This window comes from Pan paniscus, chromosome 10 (assembly GCF_029289425.2).
Source record: "Pan paniscus chromosome 10, NHGRI_mPanPan1-v2.0_pri, whole genome shotgun sequence".
In the NCBI taxonomy this organism is placed as follows: Eukaryota; Metazoa; Chordata; class Mammalia; order Primates; family Hominidae; genus Pan; species Pan paniscus.
In genome coordinates, this window is record NC_073259.2 from 54,105,356 (window position 1) to 54,127,815 (window position 22,460).

General features: G+C 36.5%; 1 protein-coding gene across 1 annotated transcript in view; it reads left to right on the plus strand.

Annotated features, from left to right (window-relative positions):
• Positions 1 to 22,460, plus strand: part of SLC2A13 (solute carrier family 2 member 13) — a 339,724-nt gene that overhangs the window by 53,150 nt on the left and 264,114 nt on the right. The window contains exon 2 of the mRNA XM_034936026.4: positions 5,004 to 5,163. Coding sequence (XP_034791917.1) covers positions 5,004 to 5,163 — 160 coding nt within the window. The remainder of the gene's footprint in view (positions 1 to 5,003; positions 5,164 to 22,460) is intronic.

Here is a 22,460-nt window from a genome sequence, read left to right on the forward strand (position 1 = left end):
AGGCATGAACAAACTGCACCCAGCCTGATAGGATGATTTTACATGATAAGACAAAATGATAACATAGAAAGCCTTTAAAAATAACATAGTATTGAAAGGTAAGGTAGATATTTGCTCGTCATGAACCTTCTCAGTTCCCCCTCCTAGTCCCTTAATTGTTGGACTGTTTCAGGATTCTATTCTAAGCATTTTTCTCCTATGCCATTGAGTGATCTTATCCATTTCCGTAGTTTCAGTTATGCTCATTGTCCCCATAGGACCATCCTTTGAGCTCCACCTAGTTGTGTAACTCCCAAGCCCTACCTGGCCGAATGTCAGTTTGATGTTGCATTTGAAGAAATATAGTCCAGCAACTAAAAGCAATAGTAAGGCAGAACTGCTCTTAACTTATTTCTCTTGAAGAATATAATAGCATGTAGCATACAAATCACATTATTTCTTAAAATCGCTGTCATCTCCTCACTTCCCCGCTCAAGGGTTACTCCCTTTGTTACAGGCTCCCATTTTCCCCAGACTCACCCCGAGACTCTCACTCACAACTGTTTTTTGTCTTTTTTGCTCTTAACTTCTCCCTACATACCGTATGATTTGCCCATGTTTTCTTTTCTCCACCCTTTTTTTGCTTAGCATGATAAAAGCTCAAGAACTAGACTGACAAACACCAAATTCTCCCTTGAGGATAAAGGAGGAGACAGGTTATTCTGGCGAAGACCTTATTGGGTAGGGGAAACAGGGAGGGGGTGGGACCACTCACATGTAAATAATCTGTATTCCCAGCACACCATCAAGCAGGCCACTTACTATCTACTTCTATATTTCACAAAGTGCCTCTGACTCAATTCCTTCTATGACCTGACCTTATTATCTTGTACTCAAACTTCATTTTTTCCCTCCCTATCTTTGTACAAAGTGCCCATCATGGTCCTAGTTGCTTTTTCCTGACATCAAAACATCATCCTCAGCTTCCTTCTCTCCTTATCCTTCACATACTATTCATATTCTCTTTAACCTAGATACCAAAGACATAATTCTCAAATCTCTTCATTTCAGTCCATCACCATTGCTGCCACTGTACGTGTTGCTTCCCTGCAATCAATTTTCCATACTCCAACTAGAATGATCTAGTTGATCCTGATCATTGAACCTGATCATGCATCTTCCTCTTCTACCCTATTCAGAGGCTTCTGCGCACTAAGCCCTTAATTTGGCCTTTAAGATCCTTTACACTGTGGTTGATCCTTGCCCATTTCTCTAAAAGTAGTCCGCCAACCCTTCCTTAGCAGGATACATTTCTTCCTGCCTGAAGGCCCTTATCTAAGCTGATCTGATTGTCATGAACCTGATCATGCCTCTTCCTCTTCTAGCCTATTCAGAGGCTTCTGTGTACTGAGCCCTTAATTTGGCCTTTAAGATCCTTTACACTGTGGTTGATCCTTGCCCATTTCTCTAAAAGTAGTCCGCCACCCCTTCCTCAGCAGGATGCTTTTCGTCCTGCCTGAAGGCCCTTACCTAAGCTGATCTGATTGTCTGCAGTACCTCCCAACTCTCCCCTATCTCCAACCTACTCTCACTTAGTTATTCACTACATCTCAGCTTAAATATGACTTCTATCCAAGGCCCCTCTGACTCTTCAGGCTGGGCCGGTCCCTTTGCTATGGTCTGATGTTCCTCACACTTCCCCTTTGGCAATACCCATCCCACTGGACTAGCAGACCCTAAGCTCCATGAGAACAGAGCTCATGTCTCTCTCCTACAGCACTATCTCCAAAGTGCTAAACACAGTGCCCAGCTCAGATCCAGTGTCTGATGAATACTCTGATTAATGGATGCTGCTTCCATGACTTAGGCGCCCTCTGTCTCTCCCATCTTATCTGCACACATATTCCGCCTCACATTTTCTATTTATCTCTCAGAAAACCCCGTGTCATTTCATATAAGGATTTAAGCTCATGTTCTGTGCAGAATTGTCTGCCCAACCTTTCCAACTACCACCTGGTCATTGTCAGCTTGCCACAGTAGAATCCAGTGTATAGCTTTATTATGACCCTTACCATGTTATTTTGAAGTTATTTACTTGATTGTATGCTTTTGTGAGTAGGTCTTGTGTGTACTTTCCTTCATAGCAGGGACCCTATTTTATTTGTTTGTACTCATCCTTATAATCCTGTCACCTACTGTAGAAAGAATTGGGATGCCTCATAACTAGAGATGATAATAAGAATAAAAATAATTGCTGATATTATTGACTACCTTCTGTAAGCCAGGCACAATTTTAAGTGCTTTACTTAACTCATTGAATCCTCTCAACTCCTATGAAGTAGTTACTTTTATTCTTCCTATTTTATAGATGAGGAACTTTAGACCCAGAAAAGTCAAGTAAGTTGTCCAAACTTAACCAGCTGATAAGTGGCAAGGCTGGAATTGAAACCCACTGGTTCCAGAGCCTCCCCTTACTTATGATGATCCGTCAATATAGTTTGTGCCATCAAAATTGGGTTTTAGAATCTTGCTGTCTGCTTTAAATTCTGATTCTTCTACCTACTCATCATGTGACCTGAGGTATGAAAAATGGAGATAATTACATGCCCTTTAAAGGGATATCCTGAGGATTAAATAAGATTATTAGTCCCTATAAAATACCTGCTGAATGTAGGTAGTTGTTGCAGTGTTAAGTCAGCCTGAGCACTCATTGGACAGAAGGTCTTTTATGGTTCTTTCCAACTCCAAATCCAATGAGTCTGTCTTCAGTCTTTACCCTTTGTCAGTACGTATTACTTTCAAAGCTCTGGTGTTTGTTTTAAATAATCGAACTTTATCAGGGTCTGAGGACATACCTGCATTTCTGTCAAGTAAAATCTATGTGTTTTTTATGAGCATGTGTTGCCTAAAACCACAGTCCTGATTTCCCATGCTCAAATCTGGGGCTACATGGCTAAATAAAGATCTCTGTCTAAAGAGAACAACCAAATTCCTGTTTATAGTCAGACCATAGCAGAAAAAGAAATCCAAGTTGTAAATTATTGTTTGAATTATGAAAGTTTGAGATGTTCTAATAGTAAAAGAACTAAAGAGAATATACAAATCCCGTGTCAACATTTGCAGCAGATGTTTGTTTCCTCTTTCCAAGTTAGATGAGGGCATTTCAGGGTGGTCTGTGTTATTAAATTGATTAGCAGTCAAATGGAAACTTCAGCTGCTTAGGTGATGATTTAATTGTGAAGACTGTTAATACTGTGTCTATTAGCACATGCTTATTATTCTATGAAACTCAAAGTCGTAAGATTATTGACAGGCACTACAGTAGCAAACAACATTGGTGGAAATTAGTATCTAGTTCTGAGACTTAATGGTTTGACTTGTGTGCAAATTTAATAACTACTTATCAGTAGTTATGCAATAATACAGTGAATTTTCCCAAATAAATATGTATTACTTAAATAAATCTTGCCTATCTGTTCATTTATGTATTTATTTGCCTTGTTCGAAGATGTAACAAAGCAAATAAAAATAGAGGAAAAATACACTTGTAATAGGATAAATTACAACTGTTATGGCATTAGGAGAGAGTTTGGGTCACAAAATAATACCTTGAAGTCCAAAACATTGGATGGAGGTGGGCCTTTCTGACTGTGTACATAAAAAGGGAAATGAAAAAAAGCTGCAATTTATAATAGCCATCAACTAACAAAAATCACTTGTAGAAAACCACAACTATTGCAGTTACTGAGACCATAGAGAAATGTCACTTGCTGTATGGAATGTAATAAATAGCACCTTCAACAGCACTTGTACAGAAAACACAGCAACAGCTTTCTTAGTACTGATTCCTTCAACACAAGCTGTTTTTTTGCCATCATAAATTCGTTAAAAAGCAATTCCTTAAAAGCAATTCTATATAGATCTGTTTTATTCATTTTATTGATGTTCTGGCTTAATCTAAGGATTGATTTATAGTATCTAGAGATATAAACATTAAATTTTTTAGGCAATCTTTTTTTTTATGGAGGCTTTGGTAAGTATTGATTAGATACAGCAAATCAATATCTGTCCAACCTTTGGGTAAGGCTGAATACTATAACAGGCTAAATAATACTAAATACTAAAATAGGCTAAATAATCAGACATACATGGAAATTGCAGGGGCCACAAGAGGGTGAGACTTTAAGAAATCATTTGGATTGGCTTAAAGTTCTGTACTATACAACTTTAGGTTTTTAAATACACAGTAAGTGTCAAGATCACTCTGGAGAATTTTAAAAGGACAATCTCATCCCCCACCTCTGTAGTTTTCTATTTAGTAGGTCTGGGGTGGGTGAGGTAAGAGCAATTTTATTTAAAGAAAAAAGTCACATGAGTAATTCTGGTTATCAGTGAAGTTAGAACTACTGCCATAGAGAATACTGCATTAATTTCAGATAGAAAAAAATTTAAAGCTAATATAACCAAATACACCTTAGCTGTAAAACTCTTTTATTCTGAAATGTATACCTAGCCAATCGAATAAGGTGATTTATTATATGAATTTCTTATTAGTAAACCAATTAAAAGTTTAGTAAATCTACTGGCATCTAACTATGTCTTTGAATAGTTAATATGTATCCTAAGATAATTTTTTATTCTCACTATTGTCTGATTACATTTCCATATAGACTAAAAATATTTCGTAATCATTCTATCTAGAGAACTTTTTTTGCTATTTTTAGTCCTCAAGAAGTTATAAAGCATACTTATATGCACTCTGAAATTATCTTAGGTCTTTAGGGGTGCTTTCATTTGTAGGCTTTCAAGTGATAATAAGAAAAATGATATCTCACATACATTTTTACTTGTCTGCAGTAGCCCCAAATTAGTTATGAACAAAATCTTAAATATGTGGTAAACCTTTGCTTAAAGTAGAAAACCAAGCCCATATATGTAAGTGTATGCCTAAATCTAGCATTAGTATTTATTGCAACAGAAATCTTGAGTAAATGTCTCACATTTACTTTTCATTGTTTTTATAGGCATTGCTTCTATGACAGTGCCAGTGTACATTGCGGAGGTCTCACCACCCAATTTAAGAGGCCGATTAGTCACCATTAATACCCTCTTCATCACAGGAGGGCAGTTCTTTGCAAGTGTTGTTGATGGAGCCTTCAGTTATCTCCAGAAGGATGGATGGAGGTTTGTAAATACTTTTTACATTTAATTTTTCAAATCTTGATTTTGGGGAAGGGGAGAAAAATTGAGAAATCATAGTCAAAATATAGCTGTGTGTTTTGAATCATTATTGCTAATTTATAAGTAGGTGACATTCAGCAAAACTGAGAGTGGACAGGAAGCTGATATTTATTTTGATGATAGACAAGGAACCTGCCATTAAGAATTGATATTTACAGGGCTTTTTTAGCATTTAGGTGACATTTCTCACACTGTGTGCAATCTTTTGCAATATTTGTTTAAAAATGAATGCAGTGATAAATATGTATGGAGTTCGTGAATTCTACAATGATTGACAAGCTGTTTATGAACTACAGATATAACTAACATCCTTTTTGCATTCTGGAAACTACATTTTGATCTGAAAGAAACCTAGTGTTTAAAGATAAAAATATACCTCTATAAAAAGATATACATGAGTTTAAAATATACAAATTATTCCTTGATATTTGGCTTATTTTGAATCAATAAATGACAAAAGTGGTTTTAAAACTGCTTTAAAATAAATACAAACTATTATTAAAACAAAATCTTATGTTAAAGCTTAAAAGATATTATGGGCTCTGGATTTTGATATCTTTATAGTACTCATGTAACTGTTCCAGAGAAATTTTATTAAAAGGCATTAGAGATTATACAATATTGCCTATCTTGTTTTCTTGCGTCTACTTATTAGAACAAATATTTATTCAGTATTTACTTCTCTGTAGATACTGGGGAATAGAATATTCAACAAGATAAACTCAAACCCTTGTTTGCATGGCTTTTACAGTGTTGATGTTAATCCTCAACAGTAGAAGAAAAAAGGGTGTGGACTGGGTGTGGTGGCTCACGCCTGTAATACCAACACTTCAGGAGGCCAAGGTGGGCGGATCACTTGAGGTCAGGAGTTTGAGACCAGCCTGGCCAACATGGTGAAACCCTGTCTCTACTGAAAATACAAAAATTAGCCAGGTGTGGTGGCACACACCTGTAATTCCACCTACTTGGGAGGCTGAGGCAGGAGAATCGCTTGAACCCTGAAGGCGGAGGTTGCAGTGAGCTGAGAGTGTACCACTGCACTCCAGCCTGGACAACAGAGCGAGACTCCATCTCAAAAAAAAAAAAGAAAGAAAGAAAAAGGTGCAATATGATGTGGACCCAGGGAATTAAACTGCTTGTAAGAAGCACGATAAACCTTGTGGCTTAGGATGAGCCATTAAAGACCTAAATGGGTGAAGTTTTAATTAAAAGTCATGTGAGAAAACTCTTTGAAGCTAATGAGGGCCTACATTTGTAAGGACCATTAAGGGGAGGACACAGTTTTTAAAAACGGTCGTTGTGTCTGCAGATGTTGCTAAACTGAAGCAGGAAATTTCTTTCTTCTTTTTTTTTTTTTTCTACTCAGTAGATGAAGAGAAAGAGGAAAGACGATAACTGTTTTCAGTATAACCTGGTATTTTGAGTTTTTCTTGTAAATGCAATGGAAGTCAGTCTTTCAACTTACATGTCTTTAAGAAGTTCTAAATCATCAATTTATATTTTGTTAAAAATTTTTATTAATGTAAGTAATATAGATATATTCAAATGCATAGCATGTATAGTTGCATAAATCACATTTTTCACTTACACATAACAATTAAGAAATCTTTTCTCAGTCCTGGTTAGGAAAGAGAAAGATCTCACAGTAGTGACAATACATTTATGAATGTGGTGTGCCTGTGTAAAAGCGGAGGTGTTGGGACAAGCCTGAAACCCCCTTGCAGAGGCAAGGAGACATCATAGGCAGACCTGGATTCAAATCTGTTTTTTACCATTGATTAGCTAAGAACCCCAAACAAGTCATTTAGCCCCTCTGAGCTTCACTTTTCTATAAAGTAGAACCAGAAATACTTATAAGATTATTGTGGGATCCAAATTACTTATTATATGTAAAGTGTTTAGCGTAGCGCTTGGCACATGGCAGATAATAAATGAAGAATCACATTGTTAGTTGCTGGTCTGATGAATTGAGTAAAAGATGGATGCTACTATCGATGTTGTAAGAGAGGCTGAGGGAAAATCAACATTCTGTGTTATCTGTTTTCTTTATTGGCAAGAATGATGCTTCAAGATGGTAGGGCAGAAGACTAGAGAAAAAAAGATTTAAAGTGTATTGCTGCTGTGGGAAGCAAGAGAAGGAAAAGACTAGGGACAACACATGATTTCCAAGTAACCATGGAATCCCAGCTGAAGCTGGAGACATATATTTGCAGTAAAGCCAATTAGCATGCTCATGTTTATTTTTCTGGCAATACTGGATTGCCTAGGGATGAAAAAATAAAATAAGAGTATGGGAAAACTAACTCCCATTGATATATAGACCAAAGTATTAACAACCAGATTGTTTTGAACCCAATTTATTCTTTGCATGAATACACATTTAATTATGTACACATGCAAACATGTTTCCTTTTTTTTTAGGTGAATTTTCTCTGTTATTGTCTTCTGTTATCTAGTATCCTTATCAGTATATTTATCTCATCTGACTCCTGGGCTAATAGGAATGTGGTTATAAGCAAATAAAGATTGAAGTGCTACCTTAGCATTAACTTTAGACTCTGGAATTGTCAACAATTGATAACTTATTCATAATTATAACAATAGATAACTCATCACTTTTATAGCAATATGTTTCAAAAATCTTAAGGAAAAATCTGAAGGAAAATGTGGGTCTAAATATATCATGTAAAATTTCTTTTCCATACTCATATTTTTATATATCTTCACATTAGATGTCCCCAGTCTTCAAATAATTTGAATATTTTAAATTTGTTTTATTTCCCTTTTTGGCTTTTATTGCTTCTGAAACTCTACCTCAAGTTTCTAATATTTAATTTTATACTACAATACCCAGTGTCCCAGATTTACTGGTCTTGCATTATAGTGATGAACAGTTTCAGCGTCTGGTAGCAAATACCATTTGATCCTAACCAAAATCTTGACAGGTTAGTGGAATTGGTATTATTCTCATTTTGCAGATTAAAAACTTGATGCTTAGAGAAGTTAAATATTTGCCTGAGACCACATGGCTATTACTTGGCCTTGGCAGAGATTAGATTCAAATCTTCTTATTCAAAAGCTAACTCCTTTCTTCCTCATGGTTCTGCTTTCAAGCGTTTATAATCTGACAGCCATAATTTTTGATAATTTTTACAGTAGTGATTGGATTAAGACAGATGGAAGATGAAATTGATTGACAGAAAAGCAATTTAGATTTTGATGTTGTAGAAACATTATAGTTCACCTTTTATGCCAGATGGATCAAAGTTTCTGTTCTCTTATTTTTTAGATATCATAGAAATAAATTGTTTTCTGCTGAACAACTGGAAGTTTACTTTCTCTAGAAAAAAGAATTGCCAGTAGCAGATTCAATGTTGCTATTTTTCTGGCACTTCATTATCATAGTACATTCTGTACTGGGAAGGACACCATCTGGCTTCATGAAGAAAGAGGAAATAAAATTTTGAAAATATTGTTAAAGATTTGATTTTTTAATAAAAACAACTTTATTGAGATGTAATTCATGCACCATTCAACTCATCCATTTAAATTGTACAATTACTTGGCTTTTAGTGTATTCACAGAGCTATGCAACCATCGCCATAATCAAATTTAGAACATTTTCATCACCCTAAAAAGAAACCTTGCACTCCTTAGCCATCACCCCCTAACCCCCCAAACTGCCCCACATTTAGGCAACCATTAATCTACTTTGTGTTTCTCTAGGTTTATGTATTCTGTATATTTCGTATATGAATATGTGGTTCTTTATGACTGGCTTCTTTCACTTAGCAAATTTTCAAGGTTCGTCTAAGTTGTAGTATGTGTCAGTACTTCATTTCTTTTTATAGCAAATAACAATATGGATATACCACATTTTGTTTATCTATTCATCAGTTGATAGCCATTGTTAACATTTTGGGGCTATATGAATAATGATACTATGAACATTTGTGTACAAATTTTAGGATAGACATAAGCGTTTACTTCTCTTGGATATACACCTATCTGTGGAATTGCTAGGTCATATGATAACTGTATTTAGCTTTTTGAGGACTGGCCAGACTGCTTCCAAAGTGGCTGTATTATTTTGCATTCCTACAAGCAATGTATGAGGGTTTCAATTTTTCCATGTCCTAGTAAACACTTGTTATTTGTCTTTTTTGATTACAGTCATCCTAGTGGGTGTGAAGTGGCATCTCATTGTGGTTTTGATTTGCATTTCTCTAATGAGTAATCATGAGGATAACCTGTTTTTTTCCTAATATATTGTAGTGTTGACAAAGATGGCAGAGATGTTTCGATAGTTAATATTAATGATAAAGTTCTATCGCTGCTTGCCCTTTTCTTTGCATATGTATATATTTGCATTATAGTGATGAACAGTTTCAGCATCTGGCAGCAAATACCATTTGATCCTAACCAAAATCTTGACAGGTTAGTGGAATTGGTGTTATTCTCATTTTGCAGATTTAAAACTTGATGCTCAGAGAAGCATATATATATATAGTTTATTTTTATTTTTAGTAGAGATGAGGTTTCACCATGTTGGCCAGGCTGGTCTCAAACTCCTGACCTCAAGTGAACCACCTGCCTCAGTTTCCCAAAGTGCTGGGATTACAGGTGTGAGTCACCATACCTGTCTTCTTTGCTAATATTTTTTAATCTTACTTCATGAACATAGTGAGATTTACTCACTACACTTCAAGCAACCAAAAATATCCTTTTTTGAAAATTGCTTAGTTAAATCCTGGCTTATCAGTAAATATATAGTAAGTGAACTTAGCCATCAGAATGATCTGTCTAGAAAACTTATCTGGGCATGCCACTAGTAAAATGTTTCAAGACTGTCTATTTCCTACAGGGAAAAAAAAATTAAATTCTTTATCATGGCTTGTAGTACCCAATCCATGCATTCTTTTCAAGATTCTTCTAACTAGTGTTGCCCCCCACTCCACTTTATATAATACCCACGCTTATAAACCAACCACATCTTGCTTTGTCATGTTTCTAGTTTTTTTTTTTTTTCCTCCTTATGCTTTTTTTTGCCTGTAGTGTCTCCCTGCCCTATCCAGGGATTCTGGTCCAGCTCCTGTTCATCTTGTAAATCTCTGCTCATGAATCATGGAAACTCTGTTCCTTTGTCTTTTCATAATACTTTCTACAAAGCTCCATTTTTATACTCACCATATTATATTCAACTACTTGCTTACTCTTCTATCTCCTCTCATTCATTTTGGAACTCCTGAATGTCATTGACCTTTTACTCATTTTTAGATCTAGGAAGGGCGCAGAACATAGTAAATATTCAGTAAATGTTTATTGAACTGAGCTAAAATTCACTGGGCTCTAGGGAAGGGACTCTTAGTTAGCATAAAAAGATATTTGTTATAAACCAAATACCAATGTATTAATTTATACAGAGGGATATATATACTTCATAGATAGATAAAAATTAAATTATTAATTATATGTGTTTCTGAGGGTAAAAATAAGAGAAAGAAAATTAGTTTCTGAGCCTATGAAAATTTATCTCCTTCAAAAGAATATACCTCCCTAGGAACCTGAAAACTTTCATTATTTTCTCTTTGGTAATGCTGATTTTCAAATGAGTGTTACTGTGTTTACAAGTATATAGTCATCATGTGATTTGTATTAATAGGGATAGGTATATATACAGAGAGGCTAAATTTTTCTGTTTCATGCTGATTTTTACTCATCTTATTCCTAGATTTACTTTAAAAAAAAAACAGGCTTATCTTATTCCACCTCACTAAACTATGTACAACCATTTGTTAAATGTCTGGTTGTGCTAGTCATTTTCATGTTTCATCATTTAATTGATGTAATATAGGTATTGAATGAGAAATACAAAATATTAGTCCTGGGAACCTCTATAGGAGAGATTTTCCTGAGTATCCTGAGGCTGACTCATGCACAATGTGAGACATGCTGAGTTTTGAAGAATTGATGGGACTCAGGTGGACACAGTTGGATACGGGAGGCAGAGTGTAGACCAGGAGGGGGTAGGATCAGGGAGGATTAAGACTACAGTGATGATGTACATGAGAGGCTGAAGCCAGATTCCAATGGTCTATGAATTCAAGTCCAACTTCTGTCTACAGGCAAAGGGAATTTATTATTTTTTTAGCAGAGTGTGCCATGACAGGAGTCAAAGATCACTATGGCAGTGATGCCCAGAACTAACTGGAGCTCTCGCCTCTTGGGTAGATTTAGGAAACCTATTTATGAGGCTGCTGCCAAGGTACAGGTGTGAGGTTATACTTTTGGAGTCATCAGTTGGTGTGGAAATAATTCAGTCATTCATTCAAAAAGAGTTTCTTGACACTTTCTGCATACTAGCCTTGTATTTAATACTAGAGATGGAAAGATGGATAAGAAGTGCTCCTCCTGTCCTGAAGCCTCTAATGGCCTAATATAGGAGAGAGACTTTTTTTAGTCTGTTGAATAAATGATGGATATAGTGTAATGGGAGCTCCCAAGATGAATGAATAACTTAGCCTCACAACGGAAAGATATTTGAGCTTTTTGAATAAAAGAATTCCAGGTACAGTGAGGGAGAGGGAAATTCTAGGTGAAATGTAATCTTCAAAGGCCCTGTCATCTGAAAGAACCAGTCATGTTTGGACAAGAGTGAGAAGTTAGAGCAGCTAGGAGGAGGGCTATGATGATCATCTGGGAGTTTGGGGGTGAAGTGGGAAGGCCGGCCTTTGGTGGGTGTGGATGGAACTTGAAATCCTTTGCTCTCACTTTCATAACACATTAGATTTGGGTTTGTTTATTGAAAGCCTCAAAAAAGACCAGCCTGGCCAAGATGGTGAAACCCCGTCTCTACTAAAAAAATAAAATTAGCCGGGCGCGGTGGTGGGCGCCTGTAATCCCAGTTACTCGGGAGGCTGAGGCAAAGAATTGCTTGAACCCGGGAGGCGGAGGTTGCAGTGAGCCAAGATCATGCCACTGCACTCCAGCCTGGGTGACACAGCTAGAGTCCATCTCAAATAATAATAATAATAATAATTTTAAAATCCATGTCAATAAGATGCTTCTCAGAATGATATTTAAATGGGGATGTTATTTCTAAACAAATTTATGCTGGAGAATGTGTTCTTAAAATTTCGTGCTAATAGATCAGTGGTACTTGGCTCTATATGAAATGTAGAATATGAGTCAATCACTATCGTAAAAATAGAAGTATGCAGTGGTCATTTTAAGAATGATAGATTTAGATAACACATGTATTAATTGGTGGCAAACAGTCTCATTACAAGTAAATACCTGCCAGGTGCCATGGCTTATGCCTGTAATCCCAGCACTTTGGGAGGCTAAAGCAGGTGGATCACCTGAGGTCAGGAGTTCGAGACCACCCTGCCCAACATGGTGAAACCCCATCTCTACCAAAAAATAGAAAAATTAGCTGGATATAGTGGCACATGCCTGTAATCTCAGCTACTCAGGAGGCTGAGGTGGGAGAATCTTGAACCCGGAAGGCAGAGGTTGCAGTGAGCCAAGATCATGCCACTGCACTCCAACCTGGGTAACAGAGTGAGACCCTTTTTCAAAACAACCCCAAAAAGTAAATACCTTAGTGCTGAAGATATAAATATGACTGTTTATCATGAAGATATTACAGTGTGGTGGGAAGAATATGTTTAAGATTTGCTTTCACAGCGTATGAATTAATTTATCTAAGCTCTAATAGTCTCACCTAGCCGGTGTTCCAGCAGTCATACAATGTTATTTACGGGATCAAATGAGTTAGTAGCAGTGAACATACTTACAAACTCTTCAATGCTGTTAGGTATTGTTTGCTGTTATCTTCAGAATGTTTTAGGTTAAGTCTCTATATTCGGCATTTAAGCTGGCAATAAAAATTGCTCTCACCTTCAGTTATCTGATTTTTTTCCAGGAAAATGTAAACATGGTTTGGTAATGACAGAGCAGTTTGTATAAGTCTAATTCCCCTGAAGATGACCATTATAAAACATGGACAGAATGTGTGAATGTATGGAGCATGGAAGATATTTAGGATAGTGAAAATACTCTTTATTATACTTTAATGGCAGATACATGCCATTATACATTTGTCCAAACCCATGAACTATATAGCACCAAGAGTGAAACCTAATGTAAACTTTGGACTGTAGGTGATAATGATGTGCTAATGTGGGCTCATCACTTGCAACAAATGTCCCACTTTGGTGGAAGATGTTGATAATTGGGGAGGCTATGCATACGTGGGCAGGAAGTGTGTGGGAGATCTCTGTACCTTCCTCTCAATTTTTTGATAATAGCAAAAAAGTTGGAGGCAGTAAATGGAATTATATATTTGTGAAGCAGTATCTCTAGGTAGACTGATAAGTGAAAGATGCATGTTTTTATCTGTAGAACAATGACTAGAATATATTACAAAAAGAAACACATAAGAAGCCATTATGAGCATTAAAACATAATACTTAAAATATTTGGATAAGCTGAATAAATGCAATAAATTAAGAACACAGGAATGAATAAGAGATGGCACAAATAGCAAATAGCAAAATGGTATACCTAAAACCCATTTATGGTAATAATCGCATTAAATGTAAAAACTTATTGTGTACTAAAAATGTGGCACAGATCTACATTGTCTAAAGAGACACACTTTAATGCTATTAGATTCAAAGTGAAAGGTTGGGAAAAGATGTAATATACAAAAGTGAGTATAGGAAGGCTGGTGTGGCTATATTAATAGTCACACAAAGTAGACTTCTAGAGAGACAGTATTAGCAGAGATAAAGAAGGACATTTTCTAATGACAAAAGAGCCAAGTCATCCGAAATAATAATGATACAAAATGTGTAGTTTATCTAATAAGATAGCTTCAAAATACATGAAGCAAAAATTATCAGCTGGCAGTTAGCCAGCAGTGTGAATGCACTTAATTCTGTAGAGCTGTATACTTAAAAGTGGACAAAATGGTAATTTTATTTATATTTTACCACAATAAAAAAATGGGCAAATTGAGCTTATATTTGCAGAATTTTTAACTCTTTTTTTAACAATGATAGAACAACTAGATAAAAGATTATAAAAAAGCAGTACAATACTATTAAATACCTTGTCAAAACTGACATTTGTAGACTGCTACATCCAACAATTGCACTATACATATTATTTTACTTTCCCTTTTCCTTTCCTTTTCCCTTTCCCTTTCCCTTTCCCTTTCCCCTTCCCTTTCCCTTTTTCTTTTCTTTCTTTTTTTTTTTTGAGACAGGGTCTTGCTCTGTCACCCAGGCTGGTGTGCAGTGGCATGAACATGGCTCACTGCAGCCTCGACCTCCTGGGCTCAAGTGACCCTCCCGCCTCAGCCTCCTGAGTAGCTAGGACTAGAAGCACATGCCACCATGCCCATTAATTTTTGTATTTTTTTTGTAGAGACAGGGTTTTACCATGTTGCCCAGGCTTGTCTTAAACTCCTGGGCTCAAGTGATCCACCCACCTTGGGCTGGCATTACAGGCGTGGGCCACCACGCCTGGCCTTATGCATTATTTTTCACGTTTACATTAGACAGTCTCCAGAATTCATCATATCCTGGGGTATAAAATAAATGTTAATAATTTATTAAATAAATAAATGAAATATATGCCCCCTGACCACAGCAGAATTAAATTAGAAACCAATAACAATAAGATAGCCAGAAAAAGCTGCAAATCTTTGTAAATTAAAGTAGCAGGTTCTAAATAATTCATGGGTCTAAGGAGAAATCAGAAGGAAAATTGGAAAATAGCTTTGAATGGAAAGAAAATACAATATATTAAAATTTGTGAAATGCAGCTACAGCAGTGCTTAGATGAAAATATGTGGCTTAAAAGTGATTGCAGTAGAGAAGAGGAAAGGTTTAAAGTCAGTGATCTAAGTTTCACGTTAAGAAGCTAGAATAATAGGAGCAAATTAAACCCAAACAAAACAAATAATGAAATATTAAAGAGCAGAGGTCAATGTTAACAGTTGGTTCTTTGAAAAGATTAATCAAATTGATAAACTGGCTATGACTGATTAAACTGATTAAGAATAAAAAGATAAAGTACAAATTATCAATATCAGGAATAAAAGAGGGCATGTCATTCTATGGACATTATGAGGATAATGAAGGAAAAATTTGAACAACTGTGAACAACTTGGTGCCAATAAATTTACCAACTTAGATGGGATGGTCATTTGCTTGACAATCACAACTTACCAAAAGTGGACATAAAATGGAAAATTTGAGTATCCTTTTATTTATTAAAGAAGCTAAATCATTATTAATAAGTTACCTGCAAAGCAAATTCCAGGCCCATATAGAATTTTTTTTTTTTTTTTTTTTTTTTTTTGAGACCTGAGTGCCAGGTCTCACTCTGGCACTCAGGTGGCTGGAAGGCAGTGGCAGGATCATAGCTCACTTACAGCATCGACCGCCTAGGCTCAAGGGATCCTCCCAGCTCAACCTCCTGAGTAGGTGGGACCACAGGCACATGCAACCACACCCAGCAAATTTTTGTATTTTTTGTAGAGATGAGGTTTCACCTTGTTTCCTGGGCTGGTTTTGAAATCCTGAGCTTAAGCATCCACCCACTGCAGCCTACCAAATTGCTGAGATTAGAGGTGTGGGCCACTGCACCCAGCCCCTGGTGAATTCTATAAAATATTTGAGGAAGAAATAGCTTCAATCTTAAACAAAAACTTTAAGAAAATAAAAGTAGAATAAACACTTCCCAATAAGGTTTTTGAAGCCAGCATAATTCTATTACTAGGGCCTGAGTTGTTACAAGAAAAGTAAATTTGAGTCCAATTTCATGAACTCAGACCAAAAAGTATCCTTAACAAAAAATTAGTAAAACTGAACCAAGCAGTATGTAAAAGGGGAATAAATCATGACCCAGGAAAGTCGGTTGGTTTAGCATATGGAAAAATAATCCATGCAAGTCACCATATTGAAATTATTCAATGGAGGCAAATCTGTATGATCATCTCAGTATATGCAGAGAAAATATTTGAGAGAATAACATTCATTTATGATAAAACCTTTCAGGAAACCAGAGTAGAAGATGACATCCACACAAAAAAATTGCAGCCAACTTTATTCTCAGTGGTGAAAAAATGATGCTTTCCCTTATGACTGTTTGCTAGGCAAAGATATCCACTATCGTCACTTACATTCATTCAACCAGAAAAGTTGATTCTGAATTTTTTACGGAAAATCAGAGGACCTAGAATTGCTAAACTATCTCAAAGAACAAAGTTGGAGGATTCACTGTCTAATTTCAAGACTTATTATAACACTAAAGTAATCAAGACAGTCTGGTAACAGTAGATAAATGAATCAGTGACATAGAAGGAACAACCATATGAATGAATTTTTTAAATATTGTGCTTATTAAAAGAAGCTAGACACAAAACAGTACATTCCCCATGATTCCATATGAAGTTCATCAATATGCAATGGGGTCAGAAATTTGATCAGTGGTTGTCTACGGCAATGGGGATTGACTGGAAAAGGGGTACGACAGAACTTCCTGGAATTATGGAAATGTTCTCTTTCTTGATTGAGATAGTGTTTACAAGGGTGTGCATATTTTCTTAAAATTCAGAATGGTTACACCTTGGATCTCTGCATTTTCTTGTATATAAATTTTACCTAAAAAATAAATTAATTTCAGCCTTATGGTGGATTTCTCTGTTATATTCCTGTTCTGCATTGACCAGTGAATAACATAAATGTTTCTGCCAGAATTTTTTTCTAATAGCTTCTGTTGGAATAACTGCTTTCCTTAACTCCTCCTACACTGGGCCTAAACCCCCATCATGGCAGTTAAAGAATCCTATTTTGTTTGATGATTACTGGAGTATAGGTTACTTGAAGCAGGGGATGTCTGTTGATCATTACTGTTTCTCTATAATCCCTAGCTCAGAGCTTTTCATGGATGATTCTCAGAGTTTGGGGGAAAAAAAGGATATGTGTATATTTAAGAAGTGTGTACATTATTTTCAGCAACAGTACTGTGAATTTTGTGCAGGTCTTAACGTATTTTACCATACAGTTTAAAACTACTTAATATTTGTGCAAAATGCCATATTCATTGATTTCAACAATATCACATTCTGTCAGAGCATATTTTACTTCTTCCACTATAATCATGACATTTTAAATAACCCTGGCCAAGCCACGTATATGCTGATATTAATTTACTTGGTGGAGTCTTCTTCTAAGCTATGTAGACAGGGTTAATATTTTGTTATGTTTACTTACCTGGCAATTAGGGTTTGTTTGTTTACAGTGTACACAGCATCTTTCTCGAGGTAACACAGGTGTTGATCATTTGCGGATCATATATTACCTGCTTTTAATGTGAAAGATTCCATCTGTGCACATTGAAATTTTTCTTAGGTACCTTCAGCCATGGTCTTATGTTTATTCTCTAGCTGCCATCTGATTATCAAGTGTATCAGTCATCAGGGTGCATGTCTTACATGGTCCTTGGTGGCAGAGGAAAAGTAACTTTCCAGCCTGGGATCTCAATGTGGCAATGTTTTCTTTTCTGCTAAAATAGACTTGTGAAGCATGAACTAAAATTTAAAAATATGTTACCAAGTAAGTTGCTGTAACATAACTCTAGCAACTGGCTAAATTCAGTGTTATCTGTTTGCATCTAAAACTTTTGCATTAAGTAGAAACATATTACATAAATCATAACTTTGGTGACCATGTTATCATGTAAATATCTAGTTATTGATCAATAACGATGACCATTTCTTTTGTAAATCCATGGATAGAGATCTTTCAGTAAACACATCACTCGTGATTATTCCTTCAGTATATGAAAAATTCAAAATTCATTGGAACATTGAACAATGTAGTTGGATAGCTCTGGATGTTAGGCTGAGGGCACAGTGTTCTTGGATGAGGTTGAAGGGGTTTGAGTTATGCTTTTTTAAGGGGAAAAATGTTTCACTGTCCTGTTTATCATTGGAAAGTTCTAGCTCGGGGGGATGCCATCTCTGGGTAAGTTTATTCATGATGCTCAGTGATTAGCTGTAGTGCTTGGCATTTAACATACATTCAGGAGATATTTGCTGGGTAAATAGCTGAGTAACAGCTCAGAGAAATCACAAGGCTTAGCTTTCCAAGCAAACACAGTACATCTTCATTAGGTAGTGTTTTCAAAGAATCTACTGATTCTAATTGCTAACCCTTTTTATTTTCAGTGAACTAATGCAGGAAAAAAAGATTTTGAGTTTATTTTATAGTTATTTGTGAAAGAATACCAACTTGAAGCTATAGAATTTTAAAGAATACATCATCTTAATATTTATAATATTCCTCTGAGCTATTCAGAATGGGCTAACATGGACATGATTTGTTAATCAATAGCAAAAGTGCAAGCCAGAAGACAGAGTGGAAATAAAACTTAACTGGAATTACAGATACAGTTTTTTCATTTCTTTTTTTTAGTTTAAGACAGTATTGGATATTATTAGAGAATTTGCTAAAAAGCCCCACTGTACTCAGGATGACATTTCAGAGATTGTCAGTGAGCCAATCTTAGTGTTTCAGAAAGTATCAAGATTAACTGTGACTAAAAAGTATGAGGTGCTTATTTTGCTTGGAACCACAGTTTTGACAACATGAAGTTGGGAAACCAGTAAGGAAGTGATAGTTGACCTGTACCTTAATGCTTTCATGGCCTGTTGGGAGGATAATTGACTAAATGAGTATGGTGTCTGAAAACCTTTACTGTGCCTCTCAAAGTGAAAAGTGTCTTCTCTTAGTAGAATTCAGCTCCTCAAGGGCTATAAAAACAATTGCATATTTTAAAAAAATACAGTGTAGTGTAATAAACTTCCCTTAACTAGGATAGTTTTTCCATCACAGCTTGACTTAAAATGAAAACCACAGATCATATAGGTCTTCCAGTGTAAGGCATTGGCAACTTTTTCATGTCATTTGGGAATTTAAGGAGGAACAGGAACATAGGGGAGAAGGGAAAGAAACAGAGCACAAATGCAGGATGCAGTTGTTCACTCCTGTACAATTTCTTCAGGAGGAGTGAGGCTTGGGGAAACCTTTGGGATGCAGAGATTGAAAAATAAAGAGAAAGCAACTTTCGATCTATCATATTCATCGTAGAAAATATTTTCAAAGGATCAAATCCTTTAAAATCTTGCGATCGAATATTTTTGCTCCTAATGGTTTTTTAAAAATACCTACCTTCTTGTTATCCAAATTTTTCCTGTATGAAAAGCTTACTAGTGTATGTTAAAGAAACATTAAATAAAACTTTAGTTTGGCACAGTGGTCAAAATAAGCAGTACAAATTTACCCTTTACACATGAGGTATTTTAACTAGTAGTCAGCTATTTTAACAGTAATGCTCTTAGGGAGTTTTGATTTAGTAAGGATAGGTGTTGAGAGAATCACAGGATATTCCATTTCCTCCTAGCAGTTCTGTGTTATTTAAATCCAGCTTGCAGTTACCCAGCCCAGTGGGTGGTACTGTGTTGGGCACCTTTGCTGGGCACAATTAGGAGTGACAGCTCCCAGCCAGCCAGCTTTGCTTTTGCTTTGTTATTTCTGCAGTGTTTTACTGCATTTAACAGAGGTGAGGGAATAATACTTCCAAAGGGAACCTCTGAATTCTTTAAACATGAAGCTAAGGTAAATTAATGCACTTTTTTATGTGTTCTACAGAATTAATTATCAAGTAATTATTGAACAGTTAATATAGCTTGACTTACAATAAACATTTATTGTAGGAGCCAGACTTCCTGGATTTTAACTGTAGTTCTGTTACATACTAACCATGTATCTTCTTTGTGCCTCATTGCTTTGTCTATAAAGTGGGGATAATAATGGCACTCGCCTCATAGGGTTGTTGTGAAATCATGGGAGTAAATGCTTCCTAACTGTTCTGAACAGTGCTTGGCACACGGTAACTGGTGCTACATATTAGCTGTTACTATTGCTATTAGTATTGTTGTTACTAAACAATTACATGTCTATGCTGAGATTGTGCATTCAACTAGATTTTCACATATTTGGAACATAATCATCACACCTCTGGAACTACGAAAGAGCAGATAACATGCTAACTCATGTTATCAGTTCAGAGAGGAGGTCAGTGATCATGAAGTGCAAAATTCTGTAACTTAAGGAAGCAGATATGAGAGGATTATTGTCTTTAGTTACATAGGTGAGAGCAGCAGGATTGCTTTAAAACAGGAATGAGAGTGAATGTTTAGTTCAGTGAAGAACCTGTTTGGTTTGTTGTGAGGCCCCTGGCCATCTGATGGAAGAGACAGCAGGCTTGCTCAGCTGAGCCATAGCAGGAGGTCTGGCCCCAGGAATGCAGGATCCACCATTCACAGAGCTTCGGTCTCTGGAATTGAGAAGGCTTAACCTGAGGTGAAATTGGTGGGATTGTTCTTTGTTGACAGCTGGTCTAACCTTGTCATTTGGAAGCATTCCTCTCCCTTTAAATGGCCTGCTTTGGTAGGCAGGTGCTGGTACTGCTAGCTGTGCCAGAAAATAGTTCATTTTGTAACTGTAAGTTTAGAAAATTTTAAATCTTTAGATGAGTGATCATGATGGTAAAGAACATACTAAAGATTTTAAAACTCATGAGAGCTTGGCATGTCTGCTTGACTGTGTGTTTGTCTGATGCGCTTGCTTGTCCGTAGAAGATAAATGGCTTTTGCCGTAAGGTGTGGACCTTGGGTGCTTGTTGTTCATGTTTACCCTGGGTTTTAAAAACATTTAGATCCTTGGTTCTCAGCCACAACTGCACATTAGCACCACCTGGAGAGCTTTTAATAAAACAACTCCCTGGGCCCAGAGTCCAGATCAATTAATCAAAATCCCTGGGGAAGGGTGGGGCCTGGAAACTGGTGGGTTTTACCAGCCTCCTAGGTGATTCTAATGTGAAGCCAGGTTTAGAATCCCTGACTTAATTTAGAATAATGAGATCTCTTGTATCAATAGGAGACTACTTGCTTTTCTGGGGACTGCCTGCCCCAGTGTATCACAATACTCTGTCATTCATCTAATTCCTGCTTTCCTTGGATTTAGAGGACTGGTAGTCCTACTACTGCCTTAGTTTAGTTTATAAAGAGCCTTCTCTTTTTGTCTCATGTTGAAATTTTTATTAGTACCACAGCAAAACAGCCTCTTATTTATCTTTCCTATTCTCCAGTCTGCACATCGTTAGAGGAATGTTTTTCTTAAGAAAGAAATTGGTTAGTTCTACCTGCTGAAAATTTAGCTGGGTGATACAGCCAGAACAAACACGTTACAGTGAATTGATTGCGTGGTTAGGAGTTCAGGGAGGTGAAACATTTTTTCCGAGCATCCTCTCTGTCTTGGTGAATGATTTCACTTAATTCCCCCAGCAGTCTTATGAAATAGATACTGTCACCTGTGTGTTAAAATGTTAAGTAACTTGGCCGAAAGCAGTGGCGCGTGCCTGTAATCCCAGCACTTTGGGAGGCCAAGGTGGGCGGATCACAAGATCAGGAGTTTGAGACCAGCCTGGCCGATATTTTGAAACCCCGTTTCTACTAAAAATACAAAAATTAGCCAGGCGTGGTGGCACACACCTGTAGTCCCAGCTACTCAGGAGGCTGAGGTAGGAGAATTGCTTGAACCCGGGAGGCGGAGGTTGCAGTGAGCCGAGATCGCGCCACTACACTCCGGCCTGGGCAACAGAGTAAGACTCCATCTCAAAATAAATAAATAAATAAATAAAATGGTAAGTAACTTGACCAGGTTCTTGTGGTTTGTATGCCCAGAGCTGAAGTGACACCCAGATCTGTTCCTGTGTCCTCTCTGTCATATAAGCTCTGATCTTGTGTATTGCATTTCTTCAAAGCCATGAAAATTATTCATATCAAAATATTTTCATCGTGAAAGGTAATCAAAACAAAATAAGCTTTCTCATTTTACTTTTAGAAGTATTAGGATACAAATGTATAAAACTTTTTTTATTGACTAATCTCTAGAAAGAAGCTTTAATATTCTTAAAGATTGGCAGGAGGGTACAAATTCCTTTTCCACACGTTAGGGCAACGGAATTATACATTTCAGACCCAGACTCTTGCACAGATTTCAAAAGGTGGGAAGGCCTATTCTGTCTTCTGTAGCTCACTTAAGAAACACAGGCTAATATATATGTCTGTATTTTCCTTTTCTTTTTGTCTTCTCTTT